Raw genomic sequence first — 22,515 nt, 5'->3', positions numbered from 1 at the left:
ATTGTTAACCCCATAAAATACTTTTTGGATTGAAAATGTCAGAGGTATTAATTATTTTTATTTTTATTTATTTTTTTATTTTTTTAAATCACTACGCATGCTACTTTGTGTTGAAAACAATCGGAGCTGGCACGCTGACATCTAATCATGTTAATGTCGCAACCTACATCGGCAGTGTGCAAGCACGCATGTTCTGAAGACAAAGGCTATTTTGGTGGGTGAGGCTCTCAAAAAGGAAATGAGAATAACTTGGTGGACAATATGGAAAGGGGGGGGAAAAGGAATGCTGTGTGAAAGCAACTTCAAGTAGACGGCCATGCAGCTGCAAATTTTACCTCACCAGGCCACGAGAGGGAAGCAAAGTAACCTGCTCAAAACAGTCCACGTTCCAATTTGTCTGCTAGATGACTTCGGGTGTGTTTTATCGGATGTTCCAACCTGAGAGCGAGCGGTTTGACTTCTGCTTGTGGAGCTTTTCCTTCTCCCTCTTCACCTTGGGCATGATCTTAAGCTTCATGCTGCTTTTGCTACTGGGACGCACAGACCCCTGGATGCACACACAATCACGTGTGGCACAACGCACACAAGCACTTTGCACATATTCTTTTAAAAGATCTTTTTAAACATCGGACAAAAAAACAGTGGGTATAAAAGGGAAGAACGTTTTTACTAACTCAGTTTGGTTTCGATGTTTGGACAGTTAACATCACTTTTTTGTACAAGTGCATTTATTTAATTCAGTGTGCCAAGACCTGAGGAAGGCTCCTTAGAGCCGAAACGTTGACGTGGTACACCGTTTGGTCGACAAAAAAAGGTTTTGGGGGGATTTTTGTTTTTTTTGTGGGTTTTGGTTGTTATGATTAGAAATATATTACAAATGTATACCCATTAATAAATAGCACATCTAAGACAAAAAAATATTACATAAATAACAAAGACGACTCTATACAATTCATTTGGAAAAAGAAAAAAGAAAATTGGAACAAGGATGACTGGTGGAGAGTGGAAAGTGGTCCACTATGACCGAGGGGGGCAGCAGGCACGCCGCCAGGAATGGGGAAATGGAGACGGGAGATGGCGTAGGGGGATGGACCGTGCATCTCCCCCCCGATCCCGGAAGGGGAATTATTTCCCCTATACTGGGAGAGGGAGGGTTCGGTTCCCCTCACCTAACCCTGACTCAGTTTGGTTTGGGAGTTTTGAAGGTAATATAGGATACTTTATATTCTAATATGTAATTCTATAGGTAAGAGAGTTTCATGGTGTAACTAGTTTAGAAGGTAAGCAAGGATGTTTATTTCAGTATAATCAGATAAAGGGGTAGGAGTTTATTGCAGGAAAGCCCCCCCCATCAGGGTGTATCTGGAGACAAAGAACAGATGTCAAGGAAAAAAAGGACTGCAGGGAGCCAATATAGGCATTGAATTCTGGAATGTGGGATGGCGTCTGGAGCCAAGCGGCGAATGGTCATCATTTGCAGAGCAACGATGACGTCAGATGGCACCATGGACCAATCAGACAGCGATTCCATACTTGCACTTTTTGAAACATTGTATAAATCTGGGGTAGAATCAGATAGAGTAGTCAAACAAAACTATCTGCTAAGGATAAGAGGGATAGTTACGAACCCAGAGCTCTGCAAAATGTATAGACTCCTCTGTCAGGAATAAATTAGTTGACTTGTAACGCGTTATAATTGTAGTTCTTCCACGAAAACGAACACGCATGGAACCTCGGAAGTAATGTGATTTTAAACGGGTTCCTTCAGTTTGTACAGTAAACCGCCTATTTGTGCATTGAATTTGGTGTGCCAAGACCTGCGAGGGAAAATGTCGAGGCACAGCGTTTGGTTGATTTTTATTAGAAATACATTATAAATTCATACCTATTAATATAGCACATTAAAATAAATTGCACAAGACTATACAATTCATTGGGATTTAAAAAAATAATTTGACACAGTAAACATACAACAGTTCGAACTTTCCTCAAAATGGCAATCGCGAAGCAGCAGCATTGACGTCATATATAAGCGACAATCCCGCCACGAGGACGACGGCAATTGTGCATTACAACACCGCTAAAACACCACGTAAAACACTCAAACTGCTTCACGCCACACGCAAAGTGTAAAACGCCCAGCCAGCGACGCCATGATGTCCATTATTCATTTGGCCGTCGAGTAAAGTTCAAACTTTGCTCAACAAAATGGCGACCATGTCGCAGCAGCGGCGACGTCATATTCAAGCGACACTCCCGCCACGAGGACGATGGCAATTGTGCATTACAACACCGCTAAAACCACGAAAACGCTCGAGACTCATCCGCGCCACTCGAGCAAAGTGTAAAACCCCAAGCCAGCGACACCACGAAGCCAATTATGCATTCGGGCGTCGAACAAAGCTCAAACTTTGCTAAACAATGAAGGCCGAGGTGCAGCGCTGCCGCGGTGACGTCATGTTTAAGCGACAGTCCCGCCAGGAGGACGACGGCAATTGTACATTAAAACACTGCTAAAATACTCAAAACGCCTTCAAACCACTCACGCAAAGTGTAAAAACCCAAGCCAGCGACGCCACGAAGCCACTTATGCATTTGGGCGTCGAACAAAGTTCAAACTTTGCTAAACAATGACGACCGCGGAGCAGCAGCGCTGCCGCGGTGACGTCATGTTTAAGCGACAGTCCCGCAACGAGGACGACAGCAATTGCACGTTACAACACCGAAAAAAACACTCAAAACGCCTTCACACCACTCACGCCAAGTGTAAAAACCCAAGCCAGCGACGCCACGAAGCCACTTATGCATTTGGGCGTCGAACAAATTTCAAACTTTGCTAAACAATGACGACCGCGGAGCAGCAGCGCTGCCGCGGTGACGTCATGTTTAAGTGACAGTCCCGCCACGAGGACGACAGCAATTGCACGTTACAACACCGCTGAAACACACAAAACGCCTTCACACCACTCACTCAAACGTGTAAAACGGCAAGCCAGGGACGCCACCGAGGCTACTACGCATCTGGCCGTCGAGTAAAGTTCAAACCTTGCGCTACAAAATGGCGACCCCGCATGTTCACTCAGCTGTATAAGCACAAATTAACGCATGTCAAGTCACTCACAAGACGAATCAAACATGTCAAAAACACGCTCAAATAAAATCAATACACAGCAAAAACAACATTAATTGCTAGTGCGTGAAGCAGCGTGCTTACCTTGGCTGGAACAAATGAAGGAGAAAGTAACGTCACTCGCCTCACCCGTTTAAGCGATCCAAACCGGAAATAGATGTTTTGCATTAACCAATCATAGATGTTTTGCATTAACCAATCAGCTTAGTGTGCGCCAAATGCGACCAATCAGATGACCAAGTCCTAATTATGTCCTAGAACTGTCCATTGCTCGTGCTTGATTCAAGTCATTCACGTGATGCCAAAATCTGCTGTACTATTACTAGTAAATGTGATATTTTCAAAGAAATTTAGAAAACAAATATTCCCCAAAAAATTTGGATTCTGCAGCTTTTGCCATAAATGTAGTGAAATTTTTACATAGGCTATAAATGTAGTGACATTTTTACATAGTTGTTTAATTAGTTTGCATTGATTCTCATGAGGCCACAATTTGGGTATAAGTGCATTACTTTTCTATTTACAAGTGGAGGTATTTTTCACTTTATTTGCACAATGCACCACAACAATCACTTAGTTTTCCAATACGGTTTATTCCTTACTGGATGGATTCACAAACAACATACAGAACACACTGAGGCATTTGACACGCACGCCTGTCATGCAATAGTCCAGCTGAAAGCAGAGTTGTGTTGGGAAAACAGGCAGTCAGTTTATGACAACACCTTTATAGCTCCTCACTCGAAACATTTCATTAATCAACAATTAAGAGAAATGACAACTTCATATTGTGTCAGCTTTGTTGGTCACAATGTATGTAGGGAGAAGCTGCGGCAAGCCTTTTCATACAAACCGAACAAACTTACATGCAGGTATTAATAAAACTTAATTTTAAGTCAGACACGTTGGAAGCAGCAGCAGACGCACATTTATCACACCATCAAGTCATTTTAATTTCCAAAGCTTATCTTTGTTACATGACGGAACAACTGGTAACACGCACACACGTGCAAACACCCAGCATTGCGGAATCATTGTTAACCCCATTAAATCCTAACCCTACAAAATACTTTTTGGATTGAAAATGTCAGAGAGGTAATAATTTTTTTAAAAATCACTACGCATGATACTTAGTGTTGAAAACAATCGGAGCTGGCACGCTGACATCTAATTATGTTAATGTTGCAACCTACATCGGCAGTGTGCAAGCACGCATGTTCTCAGGACAAAGGCTATTTCGGTGGGTGAGGCTCTCGAAAAGGAAAGGAGAATACATTTGTGGACAATATGGAAAGGGGGGAAAAGGAATGCTGTGTGAAAGCAGCTTCAAGTAGCTGGCCATGCAGCTGCAAATTTTACCTCACCAGGCCACTAGAGGGAAGCAAAGTAACCTGCTCAAAACAACAGTCCACATTCCAATTTGTCTGCTAGATGACTTTGGGTGTGTTTTATCGGCTGTTCCAACCTGAGAGCGAGCGAGCGGTTTGACTTCTTGTGGAGCTTTTCCTTCTCCCTCTTCACCTTGGGCATGATCTTAAGCTTCATGCTGCTTTTACTACAGGGACGCACCAACCCCTGGATGCACACACAATCACGTGTGGCACAACTCACACAAGCACGCACGCCAGGGTGTTTCGCAATCCTTACCTCCTCAGCACAGTGCATTAGTGGACAGATCCAGTGGATGTCATGAAATACAGTTAAAATAGAGGTTATTTAATGGATATAGTAGTAAAAGACAACAGGGTTAATTTGAAGTTATGTTACTTTTAACACAACTTAAAATGTTTTAAAAAGAGGAGCATATAAAAGGCGGACAAGCCTCAGTTTGTTTTGGATTTCGGAGGGAGAACATCAAAGAGTATAGCTGCTTCGCTGTTGTTTTATTAAAAGTAAGTGTGCCACGACCTGAAGGCCCTTACAGGCCGAAACGTTGTCAGGGCACACGCATAATAGGCTGTTATAGTTATTTTGTTTTGAATTGCAGATTTTTTTGTTTTATTGACTTGTTTGGTTTCTTTCATTCTAATACATAAATTGATACCGAAACTAATAAGAAACAACAAAAATAAAGATTACTTAAATATACAAGGCGAACTCAAATAAAAGAAACAAATACCATGGAAGGTGGGGGTTTGACAGGTCCGCTATGGGCGGGGCCGCCAGCCCGCATACCCCAGGGATTATAACCAGGGTTATGGTAAGCAGAACCATGGGTGGATGGACCGTGCACCATCCTTTCCCTCAGGAAGAGGGGGCAATGCCCCCAATTCCTGGTGGGGAAGAGTTCAGTTCCCCAAACCAACACGAAGTAGAAACTGTAAATCCATTGACAACTAAGCAAGTTACAGCAAAATTTCGGGCTTCTATTTTGAAATTTGGGGAAGGGGAGTTGTTCAGTTTAATTTGAATGAGCTGAACAGAAATAGGAACGGTACAAATCCATTGACATACGTTACAGCAAAATTTGGAATTTCAGGCTTTTATTTACAAATTCCATCAAATTTGGGGAAGGGGAGTTCACAGCTTGGTTTGAGTGAGCTCAACACGTACAAGTACGAACAGTGCAAATCCACTGAAAATTAAGTTACGGGAAAAATACGAATGTCAGGCTTTTATTTTGAAATTGTCAAATTTGAGGAAGGGGAGTTGTTCACAGCTTGGTTTGAATGAGCTCACAGAAGTAGGAACAGTGCAAATCCACTGAAAATAAAGTTACAGCTAAATTTAGAATTTTGGGCTTTTATTTTGAAATTTCGGGAAGCAGAGTTGTTCACAGGTTGGTTTAAATGAGCTGAACAATTAGAAGTTGGAACAGTGCGAATGGACATTCTTTAAAATTTTAAAACAGGCCAAGAAAACAGCAGGTATAAAAAGTAATAACCTTTTCACTGACTCAGTTTGGTTTGGGAGTTAGTACATTAAACAGCCCATTTGTGCATTGAATTTGGTGTGCCAAGACCTGAGAGAGGGAAAATGTCGAGGCACAGCATTTGGTTTATTAGGGGATTTTTATTAGAAATACATTATAAATTCATACCTATTAATATAGCACATCTAAAATAAATTACATAAAGGAGACTATACAATTCAGGGAATTTAAAAAATAATTTGAGACAGTAAACATACGACAGTTCGAACGTTCCTCAAAATGGCAATCGCGAAGCAGCAGCGTTAACGTCATATATAAGCGACAATCCCGCCACGAGGACGACGGCAATTGTGCATTACAACACCGCTAAAACACCACGTAAAACACTCAAACTGCTTCACGCCACACAAAAAGTGTAAAACGCCAAGCCAGCGACGCCATGATGTCCATTATTCATTTGGCCGTCGAGTAAAGTTCAAACTTTGCTCAACAAAATGGCGACCATGTCGCAGCAGCGGCGACGTCATATTCAAGCGACACTCCCGCCACGAGGACGATGGCAATAGTGCATTATAACACCGCTAGCTAAAACACCACGTAAACACTCGAACTGCTTTGTGCCACACACGCAAAGGGTAAAACGCCAAGCCATCGACGCCACGAAGTCAATTATTCATTTGGCCGTCGAGTAAAGTTCAAACTTTGCTCAAAAAAATGGCGACCACGTCGCAGCAGCGGCGACGTCATATTCAAGCGACACTCCCGCCACGAGGACGATGGCAATAGTGCATTATAACACCGCTAGCTAAAACACCACGTAAACACTCGAACTGCTTTGTGCCACACACGCAAAGGGTAAAACGCCAAGCCATCGACGCCACGAAGTCAATTATTCATTTGGCCGTCTAGTAAAGTTCAAACTTTGCTCAACAAAATGGCGACCACGTCGCAGCAGCGGCGACGTCATATTCAAGCGACACTCCCGCCACGACGACAATTGTGCATAACACCGCTAAAACACCACGTAAACACTCAAACTGCTTCGCGCCACACACGCAAAGGGTAAAACGCCAAGCCATCGACGCCACGAAGTCAATTATTCATTTGGCCGTCGAGTAAAGTTCAAACTTTGCTCAACAAAATGGCGACCACGTCGCAGCAGCGCCGACGTCATATTCAAGCGACACTCTCGCCACGAGGACGATGGTCAATTGTGCATTACAACACCGCTAAAACCACAAAAACGCTCGAGACTCATTCGCGCAAAGTGTAAAACCCCAAGCCAGCGACGCCACGAAGCCAATTATGCACTCAGGCGTCGAACAAAGTTCAAACTTTGCTAAACAATGACTAACGCGGAGCAGCAGCGCTGCCGCGGTGACGTCATGTTTAAGCTCCAGTCCCGCCACGAGGACGACGGGAATTGTACGTTACAACACCGCTGAAACACTCAAAACGCCTTCACACCACTCACTCAAACGTGTAAAACGCCAAGCCCGGGACGCCACGGAGGCTATTACGCATCTGGCCGTCGAGTAAAGTTCAAACCTTGCGCTACAAAATGGCGACCCCGCATTTTCACTCAGCTGTATAAGCACAAATTAACGCAAATCACTCACAAGACGAATCAAACATGTCAAAAACACGCTCAAATAAATCAATACACAGCAAAAACAACATTAATTGCTAGTGCTTAAAGCAGCGTGCTTACCTTGGCTGGAACAAATGAAGTCGAAAGTAACATCACTCGCCTCACCCGTTTAAGCGATCCAAACCGGAAATAGATGTTTTGCATTAACCAATCATAGATGTGTTGCATTAACCAATCAGCTTAGTCTGCGTATATTTTGGCACCAAATGCGACCAATCAGATGACCAAGTCCTAATTATGTCCTAGAACTGTCCATTTCTCGTGCTTGATTCAAGTCATTCACGTGATGCCGAAATCTGCTGTACTAGTACTTGTAGGAAAGGTTGTCGAATATGTTTCATTTGCATCACAGTTTTTATTTTTTAAATAACTCAATGGTTCAGGGTCACTACACACAATGGAAGTCTTTCATTCGAATGTTATATTTTCAAAAAAATTTTGAAAACAAATATTCCCCAAAAAGTTTGGATTCTGCAGCGTTTGCCATAAATGTAGTAGAATTTTTACATAGTTGTTGAATTAGTTTACATTGATTCTCATGAGGCCACAATTGGGGTATGAGTGCATTACTTTTCTATTTAGAAGTGGAGGTATTTTTCACTTTATTTGCACAATGCACTACAACAATCACTTAGTTTTCCAATACAGTTTATTCCTTACTGGATGGATTCACAAACAACATACAGCACACACTGAGGCATTTGACACGCACGCCTGTCATGCAATAGTCCAGCTGAAAGCAGAGTTGTGTTGGGAAAAGACGCAAAGTCTGTTTATGACAGAACACCTTTATAGCCCCTCACTCTAAACATTTCAATAATCAACAATTAAGAGAAATGACAACTTCATATTGTGTCAGCTTTGTTGGTCACAATGTATGTAAGGAGAAGCTGCGGCAAGCATTTTCATACAAACCGTACAAACTTACATGCAGGTATTAATAAAACGTACTTTTAAGTCAGACACGTTGGAAGCAGCACATTTATCACACCATCAAGTCATTTTAATTTCCTAAGCTTATCTTCGTTACATGACGGAAAAACTGGCAACAAGCACACACTCGTGCAAACACCCAGCATTGCGGAATCATTGTTAACCCCATTAAATTACGTTCAAACAATCATTGATCAAATTAAATATACATGAGCTTTCTTTTTAAAACCCATATACACGTTGCAATCATATATTCAGAACAAGTTGATGATACAATTTCAAAAAGTTACACATTGTGCACAAACATTTTATCTTCATCAATAAGTGATTCATGAGTTGACTTAAGCTTTGGCTTTAAGCTTCAAATGGATAACGTGGTTACCATGGTAACACGTTGGCCCAGCGCATCAGTGGACACGGGAGCAGGAACGCCACAGCCATGGATCACATCGATGGGCGTGCATTTTTACATTATATATTTAATAGTTCATCACAAATAAAAATTCATATTCTTCACCTAATTTGACGTAAACGCGTGTACACGCACATTTCCCCCATCAAGGAGTCTGTAAAGTGCGAGCCCAGACACAGTAAACTTGAAATGAACGCCACATTGCACACACCACTGGAGTGTGTCGCTCTACTTGGCACACCACCACAAAAGCCATGAAGGGAAAAAGGCAGCAGCGCACACTGACCAGCACCCGACGACAGTGGAGCTTGGCAATGCTCGACCGTGAGCGGAAACAAGCATGTTCCTGCACGCGCTATCATTTAGTATGCCCCTCACAGCAAGCATCAGCTTAGACTAAACATGCTTATGCAAACTACAAATTTCCCCGTTTGGCCAACTTGATTTCTTGATTGATCCTATCGTGTTTATGAACGCACGGGGGGGATGGTTGGGGGGACCTGGGGGTGGTGGGGGATTGGACAGCAAACCCGCGAGAGCAAGACGATAAAAACAATTGGGAACTACTGGCAAAGCAAACATTCACATTGGTGCATTACATCTCGAGTCAGCTGATCATGAACCACCCCCGTGACCTCTTTAGTGGAGGTCACGACAAGCCAAATAAAGTCAAAACCACTTGAGCACCTTGCATGTGCACATCATTATCAGTATTATTATCAGTAGTATTATTAACAGCTCAACACACAAATACAGTCAATGTTTTTCTTTTCTGTTCAAAATCCAAGATTTCTGCACATCGGCTTCTGGTGCCATTGAAGGTTGCGTGATGTAGAAACAAGGTGTCCCCGAAAAGTCTAATTTCAGTCTGAAGGCGGTTTCCATCGTGTCGTTTCTAAAAGATGTTCTGTACTCTGCTGCATGCAAGCAACGTGTAGACACTGTTTATGACAAAATGACAGAATTGTAGGCTCTTTCATTAGCACAGCAGGCCAGTGGAGGAGCAATGCGAGTGACACCGCTTCGAAAAAAAAAATGCACAGTAAGGAAACGCAAAACAGCTAATCCTTGCCGCCTACGCCGTAGTCAGGACAGCGGGTGCCGGCAGATAAGAGCACGGCATCTCCTCACTCGCGGCGGTCAAGGTTAGGGGCCGGAAAAGATCATCAGTTGCCTGGCGATTCTGCTTCAGGAGTCGTACACTTGGCATACCGTGTTCCTAAAGCGACACGACAGCAAGCGATTACAAACTCCAAATGCGCGCTCATACAAAAACCACGCTGTATGCTATAGGTTGGATATCATTGGCGTTGGGTGGAATACTTGCATGTCCAAAACCATTACTTTTCAGGAAAACAAAATAACGACGTCTTTATTAACGCTGCATCATCAAAGAGCAAGCAATTTACAACCCTCAGTCATTTGGAAGAATAACAATCCCACGCGTGCTGAACAACAGTATCAATTGGTGAAAAAATAGGAAATTGAACAGATTTGGGTAAGTCACTGATGGTGTAGTGGTGGACTCGCCAGACTTTGGTGCGGGCAGCGTGGGTTCAGTTCCCACTCAGTCACAGTGTGAGTGCGAATGTGAGTGCGAATGTGAGTGCGAATGGTTGTCCCTGTCTTTATGTGCCCTGTGACTGACTGGCGACCGGTTCAGGGCGTAGTCCGCCTTTCGCCCAAAATCAGATGGGATAGGCTGCGGCGCAGCGCCCCGCAACCTTTACCGGGATAAGCGGTGTTGAAAATGGATGGATAGACGGACCAAATTTGGCCCGATGCCCACAATATGTACTCTATATACACATGCGCACAAAAATGATTTTCAAAAGTTCTTCTAAAAACAGTACATCTTTAACAACTGGCCACAACTTTAGGACCAATTATCATTTTAAAATACTTTCTGGATTGAAAATTTCAGAGAGCTATTCATTTAAAAAAAAAAACTACACTACACTACACATGCTACTTTGTGTTGAAAACAATCAGAGCTGGCACGCTGACATCTAATTATGTTAATGTTGCAACCTACATCAGCAGTGTGCAAGCACGCATGTTCTCAGGGCAAAGGCTATTTCGGTAGGTGAGGCTCTCAAAAAGGAAAGGAGAATACATTGGTGGACAATATGGAAAGGGGGGAAAAGGAATGCTGTGTGAAAGCAGCTTCAAGTAGCTGGCCATGCAGCTGCAAATGTTACCTCACCAGGCCACTAGAGGGAAGCAAAGTACCCTGCTCAAAACAACAGTCCAAATTCCAATTTGTCTGCTAGATGACTTTGGGTGTGTTTTATCGGCTGTTCCAACCTGAGAGCGAGCGGTTTGACTTCTGCTTGTGGAGCTTTTCCTTCTCCCTCTTCACCTTGGCATGATCTTAAGAGTTATGCTGCTTTTACTACTGGGACGCACCAACCCCTGAATGCACACACAATCACACGTGGCACAACGCACACAAGCACGCACGCCAGGGTGTTTCGCAATCCTTACCTCCTCAGCACAGTGCGTTAGTGGACAGATCCAGTGGATGTCATCCAGTTTGTGGAGGTCAGCACTCAGGCTGTTCAGGGTTAAGCGGAGCCCCTCTTCCTCAAGGAACTCGGACTGAGGAGGATCAGATGGCCAAAAAGTGGCAGCAGCTAGTGGCGAGAGAGGTTACCGGATGTTTTCCATCCAGAAGCAGGGTTGTCTCAGCCTGGAGAACTTTGCTGCTGTTGACAATTTCCACAGCTGTGCTGCGACTCCAAAACTGAAAATTAACAACACTGGTTTGAGTGATTTATCCAAAACCTACAAAACATGTATTTTTGGGAATTCAAGTCAAACATTTGGGGTTAGTGCTACATCAAAAGCAGAGTTGTGGCGCACTTTTCTTTTTAAATCCATGACATGTCAGGCCACATGTTCTCTGGACGACAGTAGAGTAGTCCTGTAACATTAGTCGAGCCCTGCACTCACTTTATCCGCGTACATCAGAATATGGTACAAAAATGGTATGAAATTCACACAACACACCGTGCTGTAAAAGCTGTATCACGGGTAATTTGCATCGATGCACTCTGGGATGGTTTGGGGTTGACACGTAACAGCGTCCCCGCACATTTCATGTACAAATGTGCTTTGAGTGGGTCCAACGGGCCGTCTGTAGTCCCGTCTGGACCCATCTGCCTACACCTGGTGTCCCTACCTCAGGGCTGGACAGCTTGGCCTCAGTCAGCACCGTGACGCTGGCGTTGACGGCGTGTGCCAGCTCCTGCTCCACCAGCTTGTGGGTCTTGGCGGCCTCGCGGATCTTGGGGAGGAGTGAAAACAGGAAGCGATGATATATCAAGTGTTATAATAAAAACAATGGTATGTCAATGTCATGGGTGTGTGTTCCGGTTTTGGTCTTCCCCCTGTTTCACACACACCTGCTCCTGAGAGCATCTTCACCACCTGTGCCTCGTTCACCCTAATTACCCCTTGTATTTAACCGCGTGTCTCAATCCCTCTCGTCGCCAGTTCGTTGTACCTTGTCGTCGTGTTCCAGCATTCCTTGTTTCCACGTCACAGACTCACAGTTAGACTAGACCCTGTTCCGATTATCGACCTCGCCTCTTTGCCTCGTGGTTTTGGATACTGCTGTCTTTTTTGGATTGCCTGCCTGTGTACCGACCTATACCCGTATATTAAACCCCTCTTTTGAAACTGTCCGTTTGTTTTGGAGTCGTGCATTTTTGGGTCCTATCCTCTGTTCCGTTAATGACAGTCAAGTTAGGACATCATTCTGTTGGATATACGTTGATTTATATGGACATTACAAAACATTTGGCCAATATGTGGTTAATTTCTACATTGAAGCACTAAATGTTAGTGGTGTAAAAAGAAAAGCAAATACAATGACAGCAGAGGTTATCTAAGGATGTGCACTCATTTTGGCTCAGTTCGAGTTGGTTCGCCGGAGTGCGAACATCGCAAACCTGCTGTGCTGTGACTGTGTGCCATTAGACCTGAGGAAGGCTCAAGGAGCCGAAACGTTGTCTGGGCACACATAATTGGACAGGAAGTCACAGCCTATTTCAGATTTGGCCATTTGATTGAGTTTTTTTGAGTTTAATAAAAAATGTTTTTTGGTTTTTTTGGAATTATATAAAAATACATTATCAATACAGATCTAACCTAATAAATAGCACAATTGAAAACAACCATTATTATTTATATAGCAAAGGCGAATCCATTACAATTAATAAATAAATATTACTGGATAAAATATAAATGTAAACACAAATTTAAAAAAACAAAAATGTGGACTGGACAGTGGACACAAGTCCACTATGGACGACGACGCCAACAGGCGTGTCACCAGGAACGGGAACGGGAGGACGGAGGGGAGCGTTGGGGGAAGGACCGTGGACCCCCCTCCCGATCCTGGAAAGGGGATTACGTCCCTGTGTCCGGGAGAGGGAGGGCTCGGTTCCCCTCACCTAACCTAACTGAACCTAGGGATCGGTTTCATTCCCCTAACCCTAAACCCATTACTATATTATAAACACCATCAAATCATTTATTCCACTTTGTAGGTTTCAAATACATAAAGGATTTAATGGCAACCCATTATGATCTCGAAATATGAATGAAATAAAAACAGAATATTTCTACCAGCAAATGTTTAATTGATGAAGGATTACTTGATTGAAAATCTGCTACTAAATGAATAGCCGCCCCCCCCTAGTCTCTAAGTATGTGGTACAGTCCGCCCCTCCCCCCATCGGGCCATCCCCCCACCCTTACTGAAGAGAATGAATGAAATCACATTGAAATGCAGCACAGTCTCTACAGCAACACGTTCTTCAAGTGGAGCCGGCACACATTCCACTTGGTCTTTTCCAGTTTCTCGGCTGAAGTTTTGCAATGAGCTTGCTTGTGTTGTTGCTGCTGATGCAGCAAACAGCTTCCCAACAGAGAGGTGAGACTCTTCCTCATCATCATAGATGCACCAATGTGATCAAAAGCTTATCAAATGTGACTAGAGTCAATATCAGATAGCTGAGAAAGAGAATCTTGAGTATATTGTAGCCATGCTATGAACCCTAATTGGAAGTTCAAATGGCAAAAAGATAAATGACGCTACATGTGAACAGTGCTAATTAGAATTTCCTGTTATTAATGGTTATTTAGTTGTGCAACAGCCAATAGTTCAAAAAGCACGTCAACACGTGCGTCCTTGACACAATACACAGAGATCAGTGTTTAGTCTCTGAGATGTTTTCTCATGTAGCACTTCGCAGTCACATGGGAGACATGTACATACAAATTAGTATCGAAGCTAGGCACATGGGGGATTGCTATGATATGCTGTGATACCATCTTTATTTGACAATGGCTTTATTTGGAAAGCATTTGTTCTTTCTAATTTGTTGTTTCTACTTTAAAAAATGTCTTTATAATGTATAACATAAGAGCAGTACACAAACATGGATAAACAAATGATTTCAGACACACACATGCGACACAACAGGACTTCATTGACAACTGGACAAAATTGCTACCCTTCACAGCAGCATTAGCTGCTTTGTATGACACTTGGTTGCCCATTGTGGCATTGTGCTTGATATCTTACAGCACTTTTGTCCCAATTTCACATTTACGAGACTCAAAACTCTGATTCAAATTGTATGTGTGTGTGTGTGTGTGTTCTGAAACCATTTGTGACCTGCTGGGAAATACACACAGCATCAGTGTGGGTGATAATTAGTGTTCACAATCACACACCACCTCCCCCACACACAAACACAACGAAACAAAAGCACCCCCAGGCTCCTCAATACAGTTGTGTGTGTGTGTGTGTGTGTGTGTGTGAGGGAGAAAGAGACCACCCAGTTGATGCTATCACACCTTCACAGCTGTGCTCACAAGACTGTTGACCCTCTGAAAGTTTTGTCGGGCTTTCATAAACAAACATGAGTTGGAAGTGCATTTGACAACAATGATCAGTTCGGGTTCGACTCACGTTTTTGTATTCAGACATTTGAAGGCTGTGGGGTTTACACCCATCCAGTTTCCGTACTTCTTTTCCTCACTAGGGTTGCCGGAACCTATCCGAGCTGTCTTCGGGCAAGAGGCGGGGTACACCCTGAACTGGTCACCGACCAATTGCAGGGCACATATAAACAATCAACCACTCACACTGACATTCAAATCTACAGGCAATTTAGCATCTTCAGTTAATCTACTATGCAGAAGAAAGCACAGTACCTGGAGAAAACTCACGCAGGCATAGGTAGAGCATGCAAACTATACATAGGCGATGCCGGATTTGAACACAGGTGCTCGATACTGTGAGGCAGATGTTCTAACCAGTTGTTCACCGTTGTTTCCACCCATCCATCCATTTTCTATCGCACTAACCTGTCCTGGAGCCTAGCCCAGCTGACTTTGGGCGAGAGGCTAGGGACACCCTGGACCAGTCAGCAGTCAATTGCAGAGCACGTATTGAGTAACTAAATTTCACACACACACACACAGTTATCGCTCAGGATAATTTGGTTTTAATAAACTTTAGAAGCATGTTATTGGAATGTGGGAGGAAGCCGGAGTACCATGAAAATAACCCACGCAAGCACACAGAGAACATGCAAACTCCACACAGTAATGCCAAAGCCCCGATTCAAGCTCCCAGCCTAACAAATGCGAGGCAACTGGACCTGCGTGCCAGTGGTCGTATTTGAATGAGAATATCAAATGTCATTGGCACAAATGCTCATCGTGTGGAAACTTGAGAAAAACATTCTAGCTGACTGAAATTTCAATATGACAGCCATTTTCCAAAAAGTACATCAATTTACTGCCTAACATCCAAACTATGTTAAGTTATATGCTGGTAGGATTTGAATCCATATACATAATACCATTGAACAGTTATTACATAATACAATTGAACAGTAAGTACATGTAAACTGTTTGCATGACATGTTTCTCCTAATTTGTCATGGATGCAGGTTTGCATGGTGGAGTGGGTGGCAAAAGTGGTGGACACAAGCACAGGGAATCAGGGAGAAAAGTACAGGACCAATAAAAAATACATATTTTCAAAAACAAATAGCGAAACAAGGCATGTGGAAAAATCTAAATATTAAATCACACAACCTAGAAAAAAAATCGAGAATGCAAATCAAAAGAAAACAAGGAAACAATTCCCTCTCCACTATAAGATAACACATCACAAAATACAACAATTATCTGAGTGACAGACTGAAAGAAAGCAGGGAACTAAATACAATTGATGAGATGACAAGGCACACCTGTGGCTGGAGTGAACTGATTGATTGACAGCTACTTTTTAGCCCCGCCCAAATAATCCAGCCATTTAACGAGATGAAAAATAGTTTAAAACTATAGCTCAACAATTCAGTACTATATTGTTCAGTTTTACTACATTTTCAGCACTTCTCTTCAAACACGTCATGTATTTAGAAACAAAACAATAACTTGGGGGGGGGGGGGGAGCTTCAAGTGAAATCGGATCATTTCACACGGTACACCTGATGATTTCACGGTCCATTTGTAATTGAGAACCACTGACTGAAACAACCACAAAGATGGCTCTACATACAAAAGCACAACTCCGCTCATTCCTGTAATGTAGGGAAATGCGGAATTAGCCTCGAAGGGCAGGGATCCTTGACTTTAGGCCTCGAGAAGATGACAAAGTTCACTCTTGCAGCCTCGAGGCTACCACGTGGCTAAAGTGCTGGAGCTGGCAAAACGTCCTTTCAAAGCTTAAATATAGACAACTCCGATGTAGGGGTTAGAGCCTTGTCAAAACTGTCAGCTCAGAATTCATTTTGAAATATTACTGTAATTGCACTTTGTTCAAATTGGCACTAATCTGTTTATACATGGACCGCCGGAGCAAGATGTAAGGTCAATATTTTGTTTGAAATTTGTCAAATTATGTCTACGTATTCGTTGACCAAAACCTAATTGAATGGTGAAACATTGCTTATTATGACAAACAGACACATGTATTGCACAGCCGTAGGATGTCGTCGGAAATGCATTTCACACCTTTACCTACAGGGTTAGGTTTAGGGCCAGACACAACTAAATAACTCTTTAGGCCCAGAAACACACTGAAAAAAATGATACTAAAAACATCCCCAATAATCACTTTCACAGTATACTGTTACCAAGTTGCATGTTTGGCTAACCTAACTGAATAATTCAGGACAAAAAGGACATTTAGCTGCTCCACTATTTTGTGTGACATTGGATGAGATCTTTTGTGACAATTTGCGAGTCCCCGAGAACAGGTTTTGAAATATGGGTCATTCCACGGATGTGATGAAATGTTACGAGGAACTAGTCATGGCTAAATACATTAAAAGGCATCAAATATTAACACACAACAGTATCGTCAGTAATCGGGTATCAACGTGTAGCTGTCAAATAATATTGTATCAATAATTTTCCACCTCCAATTATTTTGCAATAAACCATGTCAAGCACATTCTTGTGGTTTTTGACCAGCGCCGAAGTGTGACATTTCATCAGTCATCAACGGAAATAGGCACAGAGTGAAAACAGTCAAATCAGTCAAATCATGCAACCACTTGGCCAATATCTGCTAAAAGGGTGCGCCTACCACTCAACACGAGTTAATGACATTCCACGGCAAGATTTCTTAGAGGCACTTATTAGAACTAGGCATCGTGCTCGTAACTTTGTCGGTCAAAGCGCGCTACGCGCAAGCGGCCACTCGATTTCAGAACTGTAAACAAACAACCACCATTTTACAACGGCTATTTGGAATTGATGCAAAAATCTCCCAAAATAATCATAGAAGGATCAATCAATTGCTTCGGAACCAGTAGGAGACAATACTGACTTACATTTTTAAGTGTCGCTCCTCTTTTCGTTCAAGCGACTTGGACAAAATAACAAAAACGGTCGACTGTTTTGCGACATCGATCACCCAGAAACATTTTCGGCTTCCATACGACCAGCATGCGGCAGAATTTGAGCTTGATGGGAACATGGAGGGGCCGGTAGAACCTGCTAAGCGTTTTCAAGAAAATCGTGTCAAAATGTGACAAGCTTCGATCTCAAACGGTCAAGTTAGTAGCAATGATGAAAATGATTAAACTTGGATTCAGTTCCGATTATAAACGCCTCCTAGCAAACAATTTTTGATCAAAAAATATGATTCACTTTGTTGATAAAAATGTTGATGTTGTGTGGTGCACTGCGGATTGTTACCGGTGCTTGTAACATGACACGGGCCCTGGCAAAGACCGCTGGTGTCAAAATGACGCACGGGTGTAAATGGCTGTATGATCGTTTACTAACACTGACTTCTGTAGAGACATTGTGTTGAGAACTATGTGTTAACGTTTTGAAATCGTAGTATTGTTCAGTCAAGGCTTGGTATTTGGAATACATGTTGAAACTCTGGAATGCCATGGTGTGTGTGTGTGGAACTGGAAATGTGTTTGACTGGCACAAAGCCCAGTCAAAGTTACGTACATGCTGTTCTTCATAAACAATTTTGGGTGTTCTTCCAACTGACAAATCGTAACACTGGAAAGGTACATCTAGGGCTGGCCTGGCCAACCCGCGGCTCGCGAGCCTCATGCGGCACTTTAACTAGTTTCATGCGGCTCTTCAGGAGCTGTCACATGACATGCGTCAAAAATGCTTGGCTGGCGCTGTCATTCACTCCCCCTACAGCTAGATGGCACACTGACCATGTAAGCCTGTTTGAGTGACGTCAAACGAGCGACGAGAGAATCTTTGGTGTGACATCATTTGTGTTGTAAACAATTTCCGTCAAGTTACCTCTTGAAATGGCAGGGGAAAAAAGCACAGCCAAACGAAAATATGAAGAAGAACACAGGACGTTTTTGCCAGAGTGGGAGAGTTTATATTTTTTTGTTAAACGTAATGGCAAGCCGATCTGCCTTATATGTCACGCAGCATTAGCGCATTTCAAAGCTTCAAATCTTCAGCGTCACTTCAGCTCACTCCACCCTAACGTCGAACAGGAATTTCCAAAAGGGACTGAACTTCGCAAGAACAAGTTGGTCGCTTTGAAAAGCAGGTGCAGTTTTTCAAAAAATGTACAAAACACTCGGAGACCGTAACGCTTGCATCATATCAGCTGGCTTGGAAGCCAGACTGTTTGAAAGCCCCGCTCGTCACAGATGAGGCTGCGGCTGAGTTGGAGATGATCGACCTTTGTGAGGAGGATCAACTGAAAGCTGTTTTAAGGGAAGGGACCGTTGAGTTCTGGAAAAGTGTGCCAATTGAAAAATACCCCAACATCAAACGAGCTGCGCTTAAGATACTGTCCATGTTTGGGTCAACGTACGTCTGCGAGTCTGTGTTTTCTACCCTGAAACATGTGAAATCAAAGCATCGATCTGTTCTGACTGACACTCATTTGAAAGAATTGCTTAGAGTGGCAACAACAGAATACAAGCCAGATTTGAAGAGGATTGTTCAAGATAAGGAATGCCAGAAGTCTCACTAAGCAGCATAGTAAGAGAAAGATGTTATTGAAAATTATTCTATTATTGTTTGTGGACTTGCTTGAACTGAGAGTTTGTGTGTGTGAGACAGTGCACACAATGTTAACTGTTGAAAATGACTGATATTATCATGTTGGTGTGGTTATTTTCATTAGATCTGGCTGAGCAGAGGTCTGTGTATGCGTGCATACATGATTAAAAGATGATGTTCACGTGTACCCGTGTATGTGGCTCTTTGCAGTAACACAGAAAAAAAAGTGGCTCTTAGTCTCTGACTGTTGGCCCCCTAGGGTTAGGAGTAAAAAAAATGCCAATAGCTAAACCTGAATAAAAATAAAAATATATAAAACCTTCATGTTCCCTATGATCTAAAATCTTGACTTTTCATTGTTTATCATGTACAAACAATTAGATGAACATAGTTGGTCAATTGATTTAATTGGAAGTTACAAATGGCAAGTGACGGAACATGTCAACGTTCAAGCTTCAAGTTGATGGTCTTACTGTGAAGGGTATCATACCAAGTAAGGAAACTGATATTGAAAAATTCACTAGTCCTATTAAGTACTGATATCCACTGAATCCCTTCACTTATACCTGTTAGTATTCAGGTCCTTCAACAATCACATATCATTTGAAACATTCGTTACAGGTATTAAAGAGGATGACCGTGGGACAATGCAAAGCGGGAAAATGGTCTCGTTATCTTAAATCCAATCATTAATATTTTATTCCACTGGTTATAAAACAAGAAATAATACCAAAATGGGAAATTAACACTCAGAGGCAGTCCAGCTCCCCTTTTGGTCCCAAAGGTGGTGGAAAAGGAAGGCGGGAGCGGGTAAACCACCCATAAAAAGGCCGGAGCTATGCTCTCTGAGCAGCTTTTGTCTGCCCCGACCAACTTGCCGACGACTGGCCCAGGCGGGACGCCCACCTCACCACGAGGTGACGAGGACACATCGGACCATCCCCGGCTGGAGAGCATCCTGCAAGCGCTCCGAGCTACCCTGTTTGGGGGCCTGAGCTCACCCAGAGGGAACGGAACCGGGCACAACGCGCCTGTTCCGAACTTCTTGCGAGCCGAGACACCCGGGCTCCTTTTTTTTTTTTTTTTTTTTGCTCCTTTTTTCCCATTTCTTCTTTCTTTCCACAAAATCCACCTGTTCCCAGTGCGGGAACAGGTGGGTGAACCGGCCGAACCCTCGGAAGGTTGACCCGCCTGCCTCAAACGTGTTCAAGACACGTCAATTCAACATTGCGGTCTACTAAAAGTACAGGTTAGTGCATATTTGGGTTTAAATTCACGAGAACAGGAATCCCCAGCTATATGCATTCACTCCAATTTTCTCCTAAATTAATTACATTTTTATTTAACCCATATATGCTACAGATGTTACAGGTGACTTCCCGGAGTTCCGGTTCATTGTTAGCTGATGTTAAGTTAGCTACTTGAGGCTGCTAACAGTTCGATTCTTGTGTTCTAGGTCTGTTCCCAGCCATTTTGAACCTGGCCAGTAATGCAGAGATCACCAGCAACGCCACATGTGGGGACCCAGAAGCAGAGGTTTACTGCAAATTAGTAGAACATGTTCCTGGACGCTTAATCAAGAACCCTCACTGTCCAAAGTGTGATGGCAACTCCATTCTGTCAAAAGGTACAAAGTCAACAATAAAACAATCAATCCATCAAAACTTTTATTTAACCTAACCCTAACCACCTAAATTTACAAACAGAAAACGAACTGGCCATAGACCACCATCCACCCAGAATGTAGAGCAGTGAATACTGACCTAATGTACATAATGCAAGCACAACAAAACAGCAGCAGTCTAGCATATCACAACACCATGAGGAAGATGAACAAAGTCAATGTGCGGGGAAAAGTGCTATATGTCAGAGCAGGAACCGCTCGTATCAAGAAATGCCGCAACTTCCAGTCAGGGTTACAAAGGGACCAACGCAACCAGTTAAGTCACCTCTGAAGGTGTTTCCAGGACCGAGGGCCAAAGTCAAATAGGCTTTTCTTACTGGCCTCACTTTGCACGGAGGCCACATTAAAACGCACGCAGGTGCTACATGTGAGATTAGGGGAATTTTAATCATCACCAACTTGAAGCAGGTATAACATAGAAACCTATCAAGAACAGCCACATATACAAAAGTATACCAGTACTGCAGCCTGCGTGTAGCAAGGGCGGAGCAACCAACTAAGGAGTAAAAAGTACAGTGATGTGTCCGATAGTGTATGCTAAGTTTGTTCGAAATCTCAGCGCTACATAATAGAGCAGGTCAAGCTCAGGAGTGTAGGAATGGTGGTGTGTAAGATGACTCTGGTGGTGGTGGGTACGGTTGGGAATCTCCAGCACGAGGCCAATTCGATACATATCTAGATACAGAGGTAGCGATTCGATTAAAAATATATATATCTTTACGGGCGGAACGATTCAATACGATTCTTGATTTGATTCGGTGCAGAAAAAATGTGATAGTCAACATTTGCACATTCTAATCACAAAGAACATTGATTTGACTTAACCCAATTCTAAATTGACATTTGTCTAACCCCTATTTTCAAACATGTACAGTACAAGACCACTTAACCCTGAGCATCGTTGCTTTATGCCACTGTAAAACCTAAAAATTAGATATTCTTTTATTCAGAATCAGAATCACCTTTATTAGTCAAGTACGTCCAAAAAACACACTAGGAATTTATCTCCGGTAGTTGGAGCCGCTCTTGTTCGACAACAGACAGTCAATTGACAGGGAACCCTTTTGAGACATAAAGACATTGAGAAAAACAGTCACTGAGCAAAAAAGGGTTGCTAGTTATCTGGTAATGCCAGTACAATTTCTTTCTTTCTTTATTTTTTTAAATTGTGCAAAAAGATCCAGAGTCCTCTAGCACTTGGAGCAGTCTGAATGACTAATATAGCAAAAGTCCGGTGTAATGAGCATTGTGCAAAGGGCGCCGAGACTTCAAGGAGTGTAAAGTGACTAGTAGTGCG

General features: G+C 42.9%; 1 protein-coding gene and 1 long non-coding RNA gene across 6 annotated transcripts in view; one reads left to right on the top strand and one right to left on the bottom strand.

Annotated features, from left to right (window-relative positions):
- Positions 1-8,284: 8,284 nt before the first annotated feature.
- On the bottom strand, positions 8,285-12,801 carry LOC133470211 (uncharacterized). Of its 3 annotated transcripts, XR_009785908.1 has the most exons (5): positions 12,406-12,801; positions 12,183-12,287; positions 11,486-11,744; positions 11,306-11,413; positions 8,285-10,217 (listed from the first exon to the last, which is right to left on the bottom strand). It is a non-coding gene; the product is annotated as an uncharacterized LOC133470211 (long non-coding RNA). The 3 variants fall into 3 exon arrangements; XR_009785906.1 differs by lacking the exon at positions 12,406-12,801 and having other exon boundaries at positions 12,183-12,382; XR_009785907.1 differs by lacking the exons at positions 11,306-11,413; positions 12,406-12,801 and having other exon boundaries at positions 12,183-12,382.
- Positions 12,802-13,804: 1,003 nt separating this feature from the next.
- Positions 13,805-22,515, top strand: part of lama1 (laminin, alpha 1) — a 33,459-nt gene continuing 24,748 nt past the window's right edge. For all 3 annotated transcript variants that reach the window (XM_061758344.1, XM_061758343.1, XM_061758345.1), the window contains exons 1-2: positions 13,805-13,940; positions 20,991-21,161. In XM_061758344.1, coding sequence (XP_061614328.1) covers positions 13,886-13,940; positions 20,991-21,161 — 226 coding nt within the window. In that variant the 5' untranslated portion in view covers positions 13,805-13,885. The remainder of the gene's footprint in view (positions 13,941-20,990; positions 21,162-22,515) is intronic.

This window comes from Phyllopteryx taeniolatus, chromosome 20 (genome assembly GCF_024500385.1).
Source record: "Phyllopteryx taeniolatus isolate TA_2022b chromosome 20, UOR_Ptae_1.2, whole genome shotgun sequence".
Taxonomy (NCBI): domain Eukaryota; kingdom Metazoa; phylum Chordata; class Actinopteri; order Syngnathiformes; family Syngnathidae; genus Phyllopteryx; species Phyllopteryx taeniolatus.
The sequence above is the reverse complement of the archived record's forward strand: the minus strand, read 5'-3'. Positions and strand labels throughout refer to the sequence as shown.